This window comes from Zootermopsis nevadensis, unplaced genomic scaffold (assembly GCF_977971745.1).
Source record: "Zootermopsis nevadensis isolate Lab colony 2312 unplaced genomic scaffold, Znev_1.0 Znev_ptg000001l, whole genome shotgun sequence".
NCBI classification, from domain to species: Eukaryota; Metazoa; Arthropoda; class Insecta; order Blattodea; family Termopsidae; genus Zootermopsis; species Zootermopsis nevadensis.
In genome coordinates this window covers 4,583,751-4,602,303 of record NW_028259133.1, presented here as the reverse complement: position 1 = coordinate 4,602,303, position 18,553 = coordinate 4,583,751, and the positions used below count along the sequence as shown (strand labels likewise).

At 36.3% G+C, this 18,553-nt stretch overlaps 1 protein-coding gene across 12 annotated transcripts in view; it reads left to right on the top strand.

Annotated features, from left to right (window-relative positions):
* Keap1 (kelch like ECH associated protein 1) overlaps nt 1-17,250 on the top strand; it is a 36,389-nt gene extending 19,139 nt beyond the window's left edge. For 6 of the 12 annotated variants that reach the window (XM_087352581.1, XM_022078327.2, XM_022078332.2 and 3 more), the window contains 7 exons: nt 331-480; nt 7,583-7,861; nt 9,065-9,256; nt 9,333-9,565; nt 10,622-10,827; nt 12,048-12,224; nt 16,373-17,250. In XM_087352581.1, the coding sequence (XP_087208707.1) occupies nt 331-480; nt 7,583-7,861; nt 9,065-9,256; nt 9,333-9,565; nt 10,622-10,827; nt 12,048-12,224; nt 16,373-16,599 (1,464 nt within the window). In that variant the 3' untranslated portion in view covers nt 16,600-17,250. The other 6 variants (XM_022078328.2, XM_087352892.1, XM_087352848.1 and 3 more) reach the window with 6 other exon arrangements.
* Nucleotides 17,251-18,553: the final 1,303 nt, after the last annotated feature.

The window sequence follows — 18,553 nt, the reverse complement described above, 5'->3', positions numbered from 1 at the left end:
GTGCATATGCACAGGTAGCAGACATAGAACAAAGGAAAAAAAAATAAACAACTTGTTTGTTGTGAGTGCGTTTCATTGAAACAGTTGTTTTAATTTACATTAATTACACCTATAATTTGCAAATGGCAATGACCTAAGAAAGAAATAAGAAGCATTACTTCGTAGCAGAACTTCTTAAGTTGTTTATCTAACATTTGTGTAGGACTGGGTGATAATGTGAAATTAAGTTGTTCTCTCCAGATGCTAATTAGGTACAGTAATCTATGAAGCTACCTTTCCCTTCCCAATGAAACTTAGTTTTTCTTAGAAACTGAATAAATACTGTTACAGGTTACTAATGTCATCGATGCATGCTGCGTATTTCTGGAACGTCAGCTTGACCCCACAAATGCAATTGGTATTGCTAGCTTTGCAGAACAACATGGTTGTAAAGATCTGAACCACAAAGCAACTCAGTTTATTGAGCAACATTTTACTCAGGTTTGTGAATTCAAACATGAAAATAGAATGAGATCAGCCCCTCTCGCATCCAGCCTGCCATAATTACCACCCATCTTTCATCTTATATGTACCTCCAGCATTTATAACAACAAAACAGAATGTCAAAAAATGTATTGTGCCATGTCATGGAAATTGTAGATCACAGAACTTTTCCGCTTCAGTCCCTGCACTATCCTGAAAATGCTTGGTCCGAGAAGCTTTCACTAAAGAAGAAGGTGAGTAAGAAATGCATTGGCTTTATATGTCTTGGTTAAAACAGGTATCTTCCTTTGTAGTTAGTCATACTGGTGAAGTTCTTGACTGGCTGCATTTTTAAGGGGCACAAAGTTAATAGTACAGAAATGATGTTGATTAATAAACTTTTTGTAGAGAATGGTCTTCATCAAAACAATTCACACTCTTGTCATATCCAGTACTATGAGGATTCTCTTTGCCTCGTAGGACTCTCCAGTATTCATAAAACAGTAAGGCTATGGACTGAACAACTAGCACTTCATTTTCAATAAGGGCAGGGAATTTTTTTATTTGCTACCATGTCCAGACCAGCTTTGGTGCTCTCACAGCCTCTGTCCACTGGATACCAGAGACACTTTCCCAGAGATTGCGGTTAAGCAACCAAAGATGATCCTGACCTAGTACCAATATTAAGATAGCATGGAGTCTACCTCCACGGCATCACATATCTTCAAGGCATGGTGTTTACACATTCACTACTGCAGAAATTAAGTGGATGACTGAGTCCAGCAGCTTGTTTTTTAAGGGGTCATTTTATATTAAATCAGGGCAGGTTGGAACCAACTCTGATTTTAATTAAATCTTGGTCACATTCTATAATAAATTAGAAATGAATGTGTGCAAATTTTTATGACACTATTCCAGTTATTTCAGGAGATACTCTCATCTAAAACTTTTAAGAATGGGGGAATTTGTGTCATGAATGATCACAAATTTAATTCAAACTCAAGATCTACTTGACATACAGAGCTGAAATTGGGCTTATTCTAATGCACTAGCAGTGAACTTTAAAATGATGTGTGATAGAACGTCATTACATAGTAAAGAATTTCAAGGTAATTACATTTAAAATTTGACCTTGGATTTTTCAAGAAACTACAGTTTTAAAATTGTTAAAAAATTAAATATTGCAGGTAAATACTAGCATATTTACATACATATGTATGCTTAAAGTTTGAAAATAGACATTTGAAAACACTTCAGAAAATTAAATAATTTGTTAGTTGGTTAGAAGACACACAGGTCATGGCATTTAAAAGTAAGGCTTTGTGAAAATTTTACTAGGCTTTCTCTCAACAGATGACATCATAGGTGTTGTTAATGATTTAAAGAAAGTTTAATTAGTTTTCCCTGTAGATTGCAGCACAAATGCAGAACATGATGATTTGAAACAGGTCACAACTTATTGCTTTCCAGAAACTGCAATATGTTCATTTTTCTGTGTGCTGATAGGTGTTTTCCTTTTGTGAAACGAGAGCATTTCTTCAACTTTTCTTTCAGGTGTATTGTTATGAAAGTTGACTTCTGAACCTGTGAATTGAATTCCTTTAAGAATGTTTGAACAATAAATATCCATTTCATGGTAAAATTTATCCCAAGTGTAGAATTAAATTTTATAAAATGAGAAAAACCTGTGACCTATATGGCTAGCCAAGAACAGATGCCAGTGAACTACAAAATGTTCAGCAAGATGAATATGATGCATCCAGTGAAGCAGAAGATGTCAGTGCTTCAAATGTTGCTGCTGATATACTGAACAGTAGTAGCCTACAAGCTACAGGAGAATTACCAATTAAGAATATGCAGTTGCAAGGAAAGAAATATCTTAAGAAAAAGATCACCTTTGTAGTAAAAAAAAAATTACGTGTCAGCAAGTGAAAATGAAGAAGATGCACCTTCTGGTTAGTACTGATTCAGAAAGTTAAATTTAAAACCAGTAATAGAAGCAAACAGGTACAAATTTATGACTTTATCACAGAGTTTAAATGTAAGAAAAATAACACAAGGGTTTGGAGCACCAATTACTTGGCTGGAAAAACCAAAGAACTTGTAAAAGTTAATGAGACACTACATACTCCAAATCCTAAACCTGGTAAGATGCTAAAATATGAATCTCAGAAGAAGCACATTCATGAATTTTATGATGTTGATTAAATTAGAAGATGCGTGCCAGGGAAAAAAAGATTTTTGTATCTGTAAAAGAACATGGAAAAAAAAATTCACATACAGAAACAGTTCAGTGCTACATGAATGGAGCATACTCATTATTTAAGCAGTAGTATCCCAATAAAAAAATTGGATTTTCCACATTCTGCGAAATAAGGCCAAGGAATGTAGTTATAGCTGGAGCATGTGATACTTATTCAGTATGTCTATATATAGCTCACATTAAACTACAAATTTAATATTAATAAGAAGAAAACTAAAAGAACTTACAGCTGGGTTTAGTACTGAAAGAACTTGCAAAGGCCATCTGTGATATTATGTGTAATTTTTTATTTCATATTGAATAGTACTTAAAGCAGATGTTTACAGTTGATGAAGTGACATACAAACAACAGACAGGTCAACATTAGAAAGCATTACTTATTGAGTAGAAGTTTTGGACATATTTGAAAAACTGCAGGTTTTGCTATGTCATTTATCCACAGCAGTAGAACAGTCTAGTTTCCAAAATGAGCTCAAGTTAGACTTCAACACGAACAAGTTGCTCTGTGCAGTTTTGCTAGGAAATGTTCTTTTATTCTGCAAAATGAAGTTTAATGAATAACTGGAATAATGTCCAAGCCACAACTCATGCTTTTGTTATTTAGTCAAAAAATGCAGACATTTTGAGCCACACAAGTTATGTTGTATTTTCAAACTGTCTGTCTCATGATACAGTAGCTTTATCAAGGCACTTAATATTGTTTATATTGAGAAGATTTCATATTATGCCAATTGAAACGAAACTGTACCATACCATATCTATCAGTTCTCTGATGGAACTGCTGCTGAGTATGAAAATAGAAAATTTTATCAGCCTGTGTTTCCATGAAAGGGATTTTTGTGTCAGTGCTGAATGGCATTTTTATGCAACATTCCGTGGGAAGGATCTTAAAATAATGACTGTTCTCCAGTTTTATAACTTATATATGGACAACAGTGAAATGTGTTATTTTGAGTAAATAACATCCCTCCAATACAAACAAGGAAGAACAGCTGCAAGAACAATCCAACAATGCATGTACCATCACTGGTACCCATTGGATGGCTTCATGTATTTGTCCCAGTCAGTTTAAACAGATTGAAGACAAATATGTATTCAAATTTTGAGAAGTTTAAGGAAGGAAATTCAGCATCATTGCATGATGAGATGGATTATGAGAATATTACAGGCTTTGTTGCATGTGAATATGACTAAGTGATGTGTTGAGTGTGTGCTTGTTGCACAAGAATCAACAGACACAGTAAGATAATATTCTTGTACCCTAATAGGGCATTACCATCATACTGTACTCCACAAGACTGGACATTCTGGAAGTCCCCAAATATCTTGATGAAAGTTGATTTATGCATTGTTACAGGAAGAACATAACAGTCTCAGAGCTGAGGAGAATGACAAAATGAACAAGAAACACGCTTCCTATCTTAAATAGATAAGGTTAGTGTCAGAAAACTGAACTACGTGTATGTCTTCTAACATACTGACTACAATAAATGGCTGAAGTTATGTATATAAGAAATTCTAAAATGTGACCATTAGCAGTATACAAGTATAGTAGCTAAACATATTGATAGTTACACCTCCAAATTTTCAGTGTATGTTGAATTTGTATTGACTTATGACATAATGTTTACATTTTGAAATTATGGGTTTTTTAAAGTACAGTGTTAAAGTATATCTTGTATGGCCTTGAACGGTTTTTGTGTTAGTGCATGTGATGTGATTGATCATTTTAAAGTTTATTTCATGAGCTTTAAAATGACCCCAAGTTCAGTTCTGTTTGTTAGGTAGAATCAATGTTATGACAACATTTGTGACCATTTGTGCATCAGTTTTTACAATTTAAAATTGTGGACGTCAGTAACTTAAAAAATATTTCAAATACACATCTGAGAATTTGCCTACATTTATTTCTGATGTGTCATAGCATGTAAAAAAAATTTCATTGATATGATGGAAGGTGAGGTTGAAAAAAGTATATCAGTGTGTTGATTTGACATGGAATGCCTGTAAGGGTATAAGTGAGATGTAATACATGATATGGCAGTTGTACTATTTTTTTCTCAAATGAGCCTTCAAAATGTCTCATACCACTTGTGTTCATAAATGTTGGTTCATATTGCATGCTAATCGAAGTCCAAGATACCTGAGGCACTGGGGACAGTAGTACATTGAAATTTACTCGTTAAATTGCATTGCATACTTTACAATACTTTGGAAAGTCTTCCCGTTATTGATAATGTGTTGCCTTAAATGACTGGGTTTCGTTGTTGTAAGGTAAGTGCGGTAAGGTTGCACATTTCACAGTTTCTTGAATAGAAAAAACATGTTCAGTAACAAATTAAATTTCAAATACATAACAGGTTTTATTTACCTATTGACTGCAAATGTCAGGCATAAAAATAAACCATAAACATATGTACTTTTAGCAGTAACGCTTTAAGAAAGTTTTAAAAAGTGCACACTTGGACACCTGGGTGCAGAGTGGAGTACAAAAGTGTGCATGTATTATAATTTAACAGCAGTCACGCAGAAAGCTGCCACCTCTTTCCCTACTGAAACAATCCTTGTGCTACCATTCCAGACAGCTTCTGCGCTGGACCCAGTTGCTGAATGTCTCCACATCCTACACAAGTGGTTGATGAAAATGCTGAGGTACATGGCATGGAGAGACTCAATTTTCATTTCACCCTATTTTTTTTACTTCAACCTTCCTGATTAGTCTTTTTCCTTTGCTCATTTTCTTTATTAAAATTGATATATTCAAGAATATTTCTTTGTATTACTCCAAATTTTAGCTAAGCCTGTCAAGCTTATTATGATCCATCTCTACCTTCAAAAGGAAGCCTGGTCATAAGATTATCAGCCTCTTATTATGCTAAGATTTGGACATCTGGAATAGGTTTGCAGAAGTTGGGATTTGTTACACTTAGTTTCTTAGGAATGTTGGAAGGCCCAAGGGCTCGCAGGCAATTGAAATACTTTCCCAAACTTAATTGGGCTTGAAACCACACAATTTAAAATGTGAGCTTTTTCACATTTTACTATGATGGCATGACTTGCCTGTAGCTAACAGTTACTTCACATTTAAGTCATTCTGATCAATAGGAAATCTGTTTCTTGAATGCATGTTGGTGTGGCTATCCACACATTTAAAGTTCATTCTAATTAGGTGATAAATTCATATCCCAATGGTGGAGATCTTATGATATTGTTCTAGGCAGCAGTTCACCATCCACAGGTTTCAGTTTTCTGGTTAAATTCTGGCAAAGCACGTCATTTCAAAACATTACTAAATTGATCCATCTTAAGATGCATCACTTCACCTCAGGATATGTTTCTATTTAGTGCATACATTTTTTGTATAACTTTATGAACGTGGCTGTCTTCTGGGTTGTTGCGCCATGTTGTCTGGTAGACGTTTACCAATGTTTCAGAAGTACTTGCTGCCTTTTTCATTATGGTGATGAGTAAGCCACATGCATGGTATCAGTTTGAGATATGGGTACCAATTAGACATGGTAGACCAGTGGGGAAGAAGGTGAAAGCAAGAAAGCCATTAGGAGAAGGGAGGAATGAAGACAGGTGTAGCTCAGACATGCAAGGGAGACAGGAAAGTAATTACCCTTATCAGGGCCCCTTGGGGACCAGTGGGGGAGATCACAAAGAAAATGAGGATAAAAAGAAGAAAGGACGAGGGATGTATTGAAGGATAGAAGGATGGAAAAGGGGAAGAATACAGGAAAAAATTATAAGGAAAGGATAGATCTGGGGAGAAAATTGTTTACTCAAATCTGTCAGCTCGCATTTCTGAACGCATCGCTCTCAGTTCACTTGTTATAATTGATCCTTTCATAACTTCTCATCTACCTTTCCCTCTCCATTGTGATAAAATACCCATAATACACCTGCCACAAAGAATCTCATCTCTGATGGTTTTTCGTAGTCAGTCTGAGCTTTCTAGAATCCTGGCATCCATTTAATATTGTGTTTCAAAATTATTTACTTTATTGATCTTGGATTCTGACAACACAAATTAGTCACAGCTGCAACTTGTTTGAAGTGGACGTCTTTTGAAGTGGGTGCATAAATGAGAGGCTAGTTATAATGTCAGCAGTGGATATAAGTGTGGTTACGGATGAATGCTGCTTTAGATGTAACCTCAAATTACTGTAGATAACTGAAGTACATAATTTTAGTGTTCATTGAGGTCTTTAGAAAAAAGAAAGACAGAAAGAAGCTCTGGGAAAAACTTAAATTGCCTACTTTTCTTTGTATGTTTCAGTCTGTATGGTGTGACTTTGATGAAATGAATAATTATATTATGAAGTGAACCATTTCTGTGCATAATTTCTACTAGTATAGGTTTGAACTATTCTAATTTCTCATCTAAAATGTTCACATTTTCACTGTGTTTTATTTCATACAGAATCTCTATATGTGTTTATGATTTGTTTTTGTTTCACATTATGATTTGTTTTTGTTTCACATGATGATGATTCATTAATGAACATCGTAAGCCTGAAAGCTAAATATACATTTTGTGTGGGTGTCATGTTGTTTCATATTCCCCCCAAAATTCCCTTTACTAACATTGCAAAAGTTATTGGTGTTGCTCCCACCTTGCAAATTCACATTAGTGCCTTATCAGTATTATTGATAGCAGGAAATTAAAAAGTTTAAAGTTTTGGTGGTCTCTTGTGGCATAATATTCCTACATAATTTCTTGAAAATCTATCAGTTTATTCAAACATTGTTTTGAGAGGACATAAAAACACATTATCACATGGACATGATATAGTAAGCTTATGTTTTAATGTAAAATAAGGAAAGTAAGCTCATAACATTCTCAATTCACAGATCTGTCAGGAAGAGGAGTTTCTGCAATTAACAGCAATCCAGCTTGTGGCTCTCATCAAAAAGGACGAATTGAATGTGCAGGAGGAACGTGAAGTTTACAATGCTGTGCTGAAATGGGTAAAATATGATGAGGAGAAGAGGTACCCTAAAATGGAACATATCTTACATGCAGTCCGATGCCAGTATCTCACACCAAATTTTCTTCGTGACCAAATGAAAAACTGTGATGTACTCAAGAAACTGCCTGCCTGTAGAGAATATCTGGCTCAGATATTTAAAGTAATGTGTGAAGCTCTGTATTTTATAAGTAGTTAAGTACTTTAATCATCTCCATATGCAAATGAGTTGCCACCAGCATAGCAGTATTTTTTGTAACCTGTTCCTTGAATAATGGAAAGAAATTAAAGATTAGAGCATGTTATATTCCACCCTTTTTAATTCAGACCCTTTAAATACATTATTGCACTCCAAATTAGCATCTGATGAAGCATTTCTGAAATGTTGAAATTACAGGAGACATTTTTAATTTGAATCATTTTTCAGGACCAAAAGCACTATGTGCATAAAATGTTTTCAAAGAAAAATATCACATTTCACATGCAAGTACATTAGACTAGAAACACACAGAATTTAACTAATCACCATTCTTTATTTCTTGCTCACTGAGAGATGTCACAGTGCATATTGCTTCTTGATGTTGTGGCCTTGTAAGAGGATACCAACATTTTGAGGAAACATCTCTCCATCTTCATGGTTACACATTTTTCTGAAACATTTATATTTGCGGACAACTCTGCATGACATCTAAACCCAAAAAGAACAACACTGACATCTTTACTGGCATGAGAACATCAAATCTTGCATGCATATTTTTCTTTGTCTTTGAAATTATTTATATTACTTGTTCAGGGATGTGCACTAGGCAGTTCCAGTTGTGTTTTACATAACGAGATGGAAAGAAGTGTTATAATAAATGTTTTGGTCCTGCAGTATTTTTAGTTGCGCTGACAGACATGGTTTGAGTCTGAAAGACTTCATGTTGATGTTTAAAACAAGTGAAAGAAATTCTCTGGAGTTTTGGCATGTAAAACATATTGTATGTATTGTGGAAGTCCCTCCCCCTTCCCATGTTAATAGAACTGTATTCACATTGTAGGATTTTAGGTTTTTGTGGCGATATGAATATGGATAATGTCTACCTGGTTGTTGTACCTCACAGTATTCTAGCTGTATGCCAACATTTCAGATGGCCATACTACCAGTATGGCAATATTTATTCATACATTCCATACTGTACAACCACTTTTTCTATAAAATAGATACCACAATATATAAAGTGTTTATTTCTGAGGAATTATGATATATACACCAAATCACCTCAGGAAAGTGCGGATTGCCGAAAAAGCAAAGAGTATGGACAACCTTAATTTTATGTTTGCAGAAGTTGTTAGAATTATAAGCAGCATCATTTTTTCTACACAGGATCTGACTCTGCATAAGAAACCATGCGTGAAGGAACGTACGCCCAATACTCCACGAATAATTTACATTGCTGGAGGTTATCTCAGAAATTCGCTAGATCTCCTTGAAGGCTATAATGCTGATGATCGTACATGGTCACAACTTGCTAAGTTAACTGTACCTAGATCAGGGTTGGGTGGAGCATTTCTAAAGGTAATTGTTTTGCATTTTTGTTTCTTATACTGACGTATCTTTGTGTGTGTGTGTGTGTATGTGTATCTCATTTAAGCATTTATTAATCTTTCCTCAGGGCATGTTTTATGCTGTAGGGGGACGTAATAACTCTCCTGGCAGTAGTTATGATTCAGACTGGGTGGATCGGTATAATCCGGTGATGGACCAGTGGCGTCCCTGTAGTCCAATGTCAGTTCCTCGTAATAGAGTGGGTGTGGCTGTAATGGATGGTCTGCTTTATGCAGTTGGTGGATCAGCTGGCATCGAATACCATAGCAGTGTGGAGAGGTAAGCGGACAGATTAGTGTAAAATTCCAGAAGAAATAATTTGGTGCTTTAGTTGCTTATGTCCTAAGTGAAGTTTTGAAGTCTCATCTTGAAAAATGTAGACTTTCCATTGTATCATACAATTTTGTAATGCTTTCACATATGAAATATACATTCACCTTCAGCATGTTTCAAATCTCCATTCTTTATTCATATTCATTCTCACTTCATAGTGAAGTAGATACCATGATACTGTATGTGTTGGAGGAATGAAGGAAGAGTTCATAATAAATTAAAAGAGAATATTGTGGGAAAATAGAGGAGATAGGAGACTTAGCATCCATAACCCATATGGGATGGAAAATGACACTATAAGAAGTAGTAGAAGAAGAAGAAGAAGAAGAAGAAGTACCCTTTGCCATTTCACTTAAAATGGTTGTTCTTGGTGCCTTCAGACCAGACTTTTCTGGGTATTTACAATTTTAAAACTGTGTATGGGATATGTACACATGGCTTTCCAAAAATTACATTAGCTAAATTGCAAATTATTTTACTATGATACTTATATTGCATATTACCAACTTATAATGTGTATTTATCCCTCAGTTTTGCATTTAATCATCTGTGTTTTAGAGGTTAGGTTAGTCAGAAAGGAATACGAGACTTGGGCAAGAACATAACCAATTCCCTGAGAATGAGAAAAATGATATTCTCCCCAAAATCTGTATTTAACTTTCAGTTCTGTAATTAATGAATCATTGAGCTATATTTGTGGCATTTGACATGGAGATAAATCATAAACATGCCTGAAGAATTTGTATAAACCACTATTTTATATGTTAATTATTAAAAATGTGACAATGTTGCAAAACTTTCTGGTAACATCTAACAAATTTAACATGGTCTGCTTTTGTACTAGTAGAAATTGTGCACAGAATAGCACAGTTATTAATTTACAGTTTCTGCTAGCTTCATGATGTAGATTGAAGCATCAGAAGGAGGCATGTTTTATGATTTTTTTTCCACATATTCATGCTTGCAAAGGAAATTAATGAAGCAAATACTTATTTATTTAAGGTTTGATCCAGAAGAAGATCGGTGGACGAGTATAAAACCGATGCACACGAAACGTCTTGGAGTGGGTGTGGCTGTTGTCAACAGATTATTGTATGCAATTGGTGGTTATGATGGCACAGAGAGGCTAAGCTCAGGAGAATGTTACCATCCAGAAAACAATGCATGGAGTATGATAACACCCATGACAACACAAAGAAGTGGAGCAGGTACATTTTTAAAATCATCTCTTTAGAGATAAATGTCTGTAGACATCATAGATTATGGGAAACTTCCAGATCAGACATTTTCTTGTTCTAGAGGTGACAAGTCATCATATAAACCTAACCTGTAATTGTTCTGAAATTCAGACCAGACATAGTACTTGTTATTACACCATTCTGTCAGTTATTGTTTTATTCAAATGTGTTTAAAGGTCACAAGAACTGTAATTCATAGATTTACGTAATCTGAATTGTTTTAATGATACTTCGAAACATTCATCGGCACTTGTATCCAACCACTCAACAAAACTAGGGCGAGTCCCCTCCATCCCTCCCAAGAAGTGTCTGAGGCAGAATACGAACTGTGGAATGACTGGTATATCCTGATGGCATAATGATACATTTTAATGAAATTTTCTGCTTTTGAAAGAGGCATGCATATGATTAGGGAGCCAGCATAGCTCAGTCAGAAAGGTGACTGGCTACAGACTGGACAACCGGGGTTGAATCCCTGATGGGGCAGAGGATTTTTGCTCTAGCCTCTGCATCCAGACTGGTTCTGGGGCCCACACAGCCTCCTGTCCAATGGGTACCGGGGTCCTTTCCCGGGGATAAAGTGCTGCTGGGGCATGATGCTGACCACTCACCCCCATCTAGTGCCGAGATCAGGAATGAGTAGGAGCTACAGCTCCTCCCTCCACAAGAACCTACATGGCATGTAGTGGGACAACTTTTATGCACGTGATATAAACAAGTCTGTAAATAATCATTGCAATGTGATACAGGAATGATTCAAAGATTTCTAACACCAGAGTATATGGCCTTTCTTGGGCATTTGATTCAATGTTAGTTGAAAGCTAATTCTGATTAGCAGATATCAATTGAAATTACCTGCTTATGCTGTGGCTTCTCTGATGTCCATGCATATTTGTAGTTAAAAGTTTCTAAAGTGCACCTGTTAGTTTTGCTATGTCTGTCTGTTCATCTCTTCATTTGGCTGCTTGTAATAACTTCAGAATAGATATTCATGAAATTTGATACTGGAAAGTTTTTCAAAAATTTGTCAACACATTCCACTTACATTTAAAATCAGTACATGGAAAGGCAACATTATTCTTACTTCAGTTTCATTGTTGTTTCCATAAGATGAACCAGTGATTTCTAAATGTCATAAATATCATTTTGTGAGAATGGAACAATCAATGATCAGCTATGTTTTCTTACAGGTGTGGCAGCACTGAACCAGTACATCTATGTAGTTGGAGGCTATGATGGACATAGACAGCTAAACAGGGTAGAACGTTACGATACAGAATGTGACAGTTGGGACTCTGTTGCTAGTATACGTGTAGCGCGCAGTGCACTCAGCGTCACTGTATTAGATGGAAAACTTTATGCTATGGGTAAGTTGTCATTGCTGTTATAATAAATTAGAGGGAAACCAAGAACTCGTGGCTAATGTGCAGAACATTTCGGTACCTGAAAATGAACTCCGAAGAGTTCTGCCATAGGGTGTTGAAGCAGTTGTGACCCAGCCTATTCTGATGTAGTTTTGACTACCCAGTCACAACAGTACACTCCAGAAACAAGTATTGTTGATCCTTTTGGTTATAAACATACTTGTATGTATTGTAACAGAATTAGTGACTACGCTGTTGTGGGCTCTTTAAAGTGGAGGATGGATTTATTTCATACACCATTACAATTATGAGCTCAGTCAGTTAAGTGACTGGCTATGGACTACTAAGTTGCTTCTCAAGTTCCACACTGTTGCTTCTTTAATTGAGTGACGTCATCTATCAATTTACCAATTATGGCAACACATATGTCAGTCTTTGCCTTTATCAGTTATATAATACATTTAGATGAATGGTCTTGATTTGTACACTTAATGAATGGTTCCTTACTCTCAGGACAAAGGATCTTCTTGTGTTAGATGTAGACAAGACTGCTGCATTTTTTCTGATGTGTCATCCATCCTAGTAGCCTTCTGTAGTTTAGTATAAGCTAAACATGTATATGATGACTTACCAGAAGCAGTATAAAAAGGTAATCCCTGTGTCTCGTTAATTTTTAACCACATACATTGAAAACAAACTGTACAGTCTGAACAGTTATAGCTTTCTATTTACTATAAAAGGGTTTTTCACACAGTGTACAAATCTTTGCTGGTTTCCATGAGGCTGGAAAAGTATATACCACAGACACTAACAAATATATATGACAACAGAGCAAAAGCACGTGTGGAAACATCCACTTGCTCCAAAAGCATGCAGAATGATGATATGGCACTGTTCTGTTATACAATAAAATATTTCTTTTATATTGCTCGACTATTAGTGGTCTGGCCAGATACTGTTAGCCAGATCAGGGCAAAGAACTGATTTTGGTCGTATGAGATGGACCCGTCCAAAGCACGCGCTATAGTGGTGTCAGCTTCAGTTGGTTTGTAGCTCTAGCTGTGTTTAGATCGGTGTGTCACCGCAGTTGAGGCTGTGTGATCCCCACTACTACTGAACTCCCCTCTCTCGGCTTACACATCGTGCATTTAGGTGCCACAACCACTCGTGCGACCTTTACTATTAGCTGCTATTTTTGAAATCATGATCATGAAGGAATGTGAAGAGACAGACGTTGGTTTACGTGAAAGTGGCAGTGTTATGATTTAGCTTCAGCACTGGTACAACTATTTGCATGAAAATGACCTTACGCATTGCATTTTTTTTTCTCCCCCAACTGTCCAATAACTTCTCACAAGACCCATCCCACTGCTGTGGTTGAAACATTAGTTTTAGTGACCTTTGCAACCACAGTCAAGTATCATCAGATGAGTCAGTTTCTTGCCAACTTCATTCGCATAGTCGCATAGCAACAGTGAGAAGTAATGAATAGTGAGGTGATTTTCCATATGTATTTGTTGCAGTGATGAAAGACCATTCATTTCACAACATAAACTCTGTATAGTTATCATTTATTAATATACCTGCAAATAATTAAATTACAAATTGGCCCCACAGAACTCGGGTTTTATCAGCAGACTTTGGATGTTTCAGGCACCAAAACTTTCATTTTAAAATAATCAGTGTAAGCACAAAAAGGCTAAAATAGACATAAACACCATATATAAATTTGAAGACAGTGTGAAATTGCATTAGTTTACCCATGTGTGAATGGATATTATTCAATTATGGAAAGTTTTATGATAAATCTGTGAAGTAGGAAAGAGGAATTTGCCTGAAGATTCAAATTACTATTAATCAGATAACTTTACATCACGTGTGAGATTTTTACACAATACTTCCACTGCTAAGGCAGTGATGTTAATGGTGTTATGAAGTAATTTGCAAGATGATATCTTAAAACCACTGACATTGGTCCACCTGGCAGAGTATCTTCAGTCATGTCAGTGTCTTCAACAGGAAGTTGTGGCTGATATACACATCCTTACCTTTTTACCACAAAGTTGTGCAGAGCACACATGCTTCAAAGGATGTTGTCGATAGTGCTGTCATCGGAGAAAAGTATTGGTGATGTAAGTACCTGGAACTTTCTTGGCGTCATTCCAAAGGCACATTATGGCCATACTGCCATCTCATATTATTTCAAGTCAGGTTGCAGTTCTACTTCATTTAATGGATCATATTCAACAGCACAGTGATCTCCATCACTCTGTAACCAGTGGCTACACAGATATTTCACTCAGCAAAATTCAACAGTATGATTCAGCAGTTCAGCAATGTATATTTGATTCTGATTGTCAGCACTCCTTTCAAGTAAGCAAAAGTTGTAATTCAAGTACTGTATATTGTTGGGAATAAATATTTTGACTTGCCTGAGTGTTATTAATAATCTCTGCAGCTCATGTATACTGCCTACAGTTCATATCCTTTATAGTTATCACTGGACCATGTACTTGAAGTACTTCGGCAAAGCTTTCATTGTTCGTTCAATAAAATTATTTGAATTTTCTTTCATCCTGTGACAATTCCGTGGCAGCAGTGAAGGCTCTGTGATTAAAATTCTTACTAATGCATCGATACACTCATTGTGCCCTCCTTTTCTTAAAACCACTACATAACATCATCCTTGTCTGAAGAAATTTCATATTACAAAGCAAGAGATTTCTCTGTCAGTTGCTTCACCGTGGGAGCATCAAGTGTGACTGCCATGCAATTAGTTGTACCAGAGGGAGAACAGCAGCCTTACACACACCAACTGTCGTCTACTAACAGATGGAGAGTTTCGGTGTGGAACAAAGCACGTTAATGTTTTTCCATCTTACTTTGTTGAAATAACTTTTATTTTTTAGTATAAATGTGTGTCAGAATAATAAACTACATTAGAGTGGGAGAGGAGAAAGTTGCATGTATCACTGTTATTTTTTGCTTTTGTCAATTTATTTGCACCTATCACAATGAGATGATAAACATAATGTTATAGCTATGTTACCCGGCAGTGTAACAACAAATTTGGTTAACTTTATTCCATATATGTCGATATGTATGTTGTCACAAACTTGGAATAAAAGAATACATGTAAGGACATTGTGATCCCTTAGCTCATTGTTATGGATGGTGTAATTCCCTTCTGTCAGGCAAACTTCACCAGTTCTTGGTTCCCTGTACTAGTTGTTTTAATGCCGATACAAAAGGTATTCTTCTGATAATCAATATTTCTTTTAATATTATTTTGACTACGTGAATGTTTATCTACCAAATATTTTACTTCAAACTGGGATTCCATAGCTGATGGTCCAGATGTCTCTGCTGGTTTACATCTTAGTTTATGCCAGTCTACAAATTGAAGTTCTGATATGTTACATTTTACCAAAGCTGAAAAAGTTTCTGTTTCACAAATTGCTCCTGTTTTCATTTTTAATTTTCTTCTAGCAGTCGGTTTTGTGTTGAACATTGCCAGAATGTTTACAGTCTCACTAGGTAAATCAGCCATTATTGCCTTTCTTTTTCACTTTTGCAAATGTTTTATTGAGAATGTTCACTCTGGGTGAATATCATGGCAATTTGATTCTTCTTCTTCTATGGCTCTCCAGCCTGTATTCGGTCCATGGCCTCCTCAATTCTCCTCTTCCATTCGGTCCTCTGTCAGGTCTGTCTGTCCGAGGCTTTGATTGAGGTTTCAAAACATCTTCCTTTTTATGGTGCAAGGTTGTTAGCCTTGCAACCAACCCCCAACCTGGAGGACCAGGGTACCTGTGTAGTCTGACCTCTCCCCCTCGACCAATCTGGCTAGGGAGGCCCTACCAGTAGCTATGCTACCGCCAGCATAGCTCTTGGGGTCACTGAGGTACTCAAGCCCCACCACCACGACAAGGCGCCACATAAAAATGTTTTGTGGATAAATATATTTACATATGCTAATGGTAATGTCTGATAACAGTTGCATGCTACATAAATTGGATTGTTTGTGATACCAGAGAGGCAACATAAGGATAATATCAAAATACATTTTTGCAGTAAGTTAGCTATTATTATACAGCATTTGAATTACACATATGTGACATGTGCAAAAATAATGTAACTTTCTCACCTAGGAGGTTATGACGGACAGACGTTTCTGAACATAGTGGAGGTGTATGACCCTGAGCGTGATGTGTGGGAAGAAGGTCAGCCACTCACAAGTGGACGTTCAGGACATGCATCTGCAGTGTCCTATCATCAGTGTGTGATTCACTGTGAACAACATGACCATTCAATGACAATGGATTCTCCTTCACCTAGGGGAAGGCCTAGACCAGGCAGTGAAAGAATGAAAACGTGACGAAAGTGAAAATTACTGAATCCATCTTTAATGCTAGTGAAACACTGAAAACATTGCTTTAGAAAGATACTGAATTCCATTCATGATGATAATATTACCTTATTTAAAGACTTATTGTGTATTAAGATTGTGCCTCTTTTATTATCATAGCATGCCACGTGGAGGGATAAAATATCCCACATTTAGTTTCAGTGAAAGTCCTTCCTGTTAGATAAGGTGCTGTATTTAAATACCTGTTGCCTTATGAAGTATTTATTGTTTTTAATTTTTGTTGTAAGGAGAAAATGTTATGAAATATTGTCAAAGATGACCTTTTGGCAGTTTTAAATTATTAGTAATATGTATATGAGTGTCCGTTACCACACAAGAGATTATAATATATGTATCAACTTTTCTCTTCGATCATCTTACAGAGAATGTAAAGACTATGATTGTCAGTATAAGATGTTTATCAGTGGTAAATGTTTTTGTGTATAATGTAAGAGAGAATATTTATTTTTAGAACATACTTTCCTTCTTGTTCCCTAACTCATAGCTTTGTTTTTGTGTTTTGTAACAGAAGATTGTATATTATCTGCTGAGCAAGTGCCAAATTTTTTTGCAGAACTGTGAGATTGTAGTCCAGTGTGCATAAATAAAACTGACCACTCATTTCATGAATTCACAAATCAGGGGACTTGGTGGTCTTGAATGTACCAGGTCCTTATCATGGTTCAAAGTCCATGATTACCCTGTGATTGGGGTAAGAATTCTCCCTATTTGTATTTTGCCTTCACATGTGTTTTCTATACCCTTGTCTAGACAAACAGAGACCAGGAGGTTCTGTTCACAGACTGAGAGATGGCAAAGCAGTTTTACTCACGTCTGCCGCTACTTACATATGCTGAGGAACTGTATTTGTGGGCATGACAAAATGAGCATCTGTGCTGTACAACTCAAGTGACAGCTGATGTTACACTGAAACAGTAGAATGCTCAATACAACCGCCTTGCCAACTCCCAATCTGTGGACAGTACATCATAGAACATACCTGGAGGCACAAGATATGAACAAATTGGCAAATCCATACAGATAAACATAAAAACATGGTTCAGAATTTTATATGTAGTATGATATAACTAATACTGAAACTTTGTATTCATATAATTTGATACCATAGCAGCTTCAGAATGAATCATGATCTGTATTCCTTATTTGAACTCTGACCAGTCAAGTTATTCTTGGCATTTTTTATGTGTGTTTACATTGGACTTAAGACTAGTGATATTTTGCACAGAAGGCTTTTATTGAATGTGACTATGAAATTATGTCATATTATTTTTCAATTTGCTGGAAAAACAGCATGAACAGCAGATCTTGTAATGTATGTGTTCTTGATGTGAATCACTCTGATCTTGAAAGAAAACAGTAAGATTTGCCATGTTTTGTAGATTAACACTACAGTATGTAATATGTTTCAGAAGTACTGAATCTTTTCAGTAGGATGACATAGGTTTGCTAGACTGAGTAAACATGATTAGAAAGGTGTACTTTCGAATACATTGAAATTCCAAAGGTGTTCTTTACATAAATCCAGGGACTGGTGCAACCCATGATGGAAGCCCTGTGAGGTGAAAGCTATGAATTCTGAATGACTGGGTGGGCAAGCCATGGAAGAGGGTGCCAGGAGACAAAACCACTGAAGCAGGATGCTTGGCCTGAGTGAGAATGAATGCTGGGAAAAGTAATGGGTTGTAAAACCCCAGTGGTGGCAAGCCAGACTTCAAACAAGTTTGTGGGGAAAAGCCCAGGGTTTCCCCATGTGCAGGTTATGGAGGTGTACTAGCCCCCTCTGTCACCAAGCCCCTTTGGTGACAGTCCCAAGAGTGCAAGCCTGGGGTAGTCTAACCAGTGATGATGGAAGTCAGGGTTGTCCAGTGGCACCAATGCCAAAGCTATGGACTTTGATAGCTGC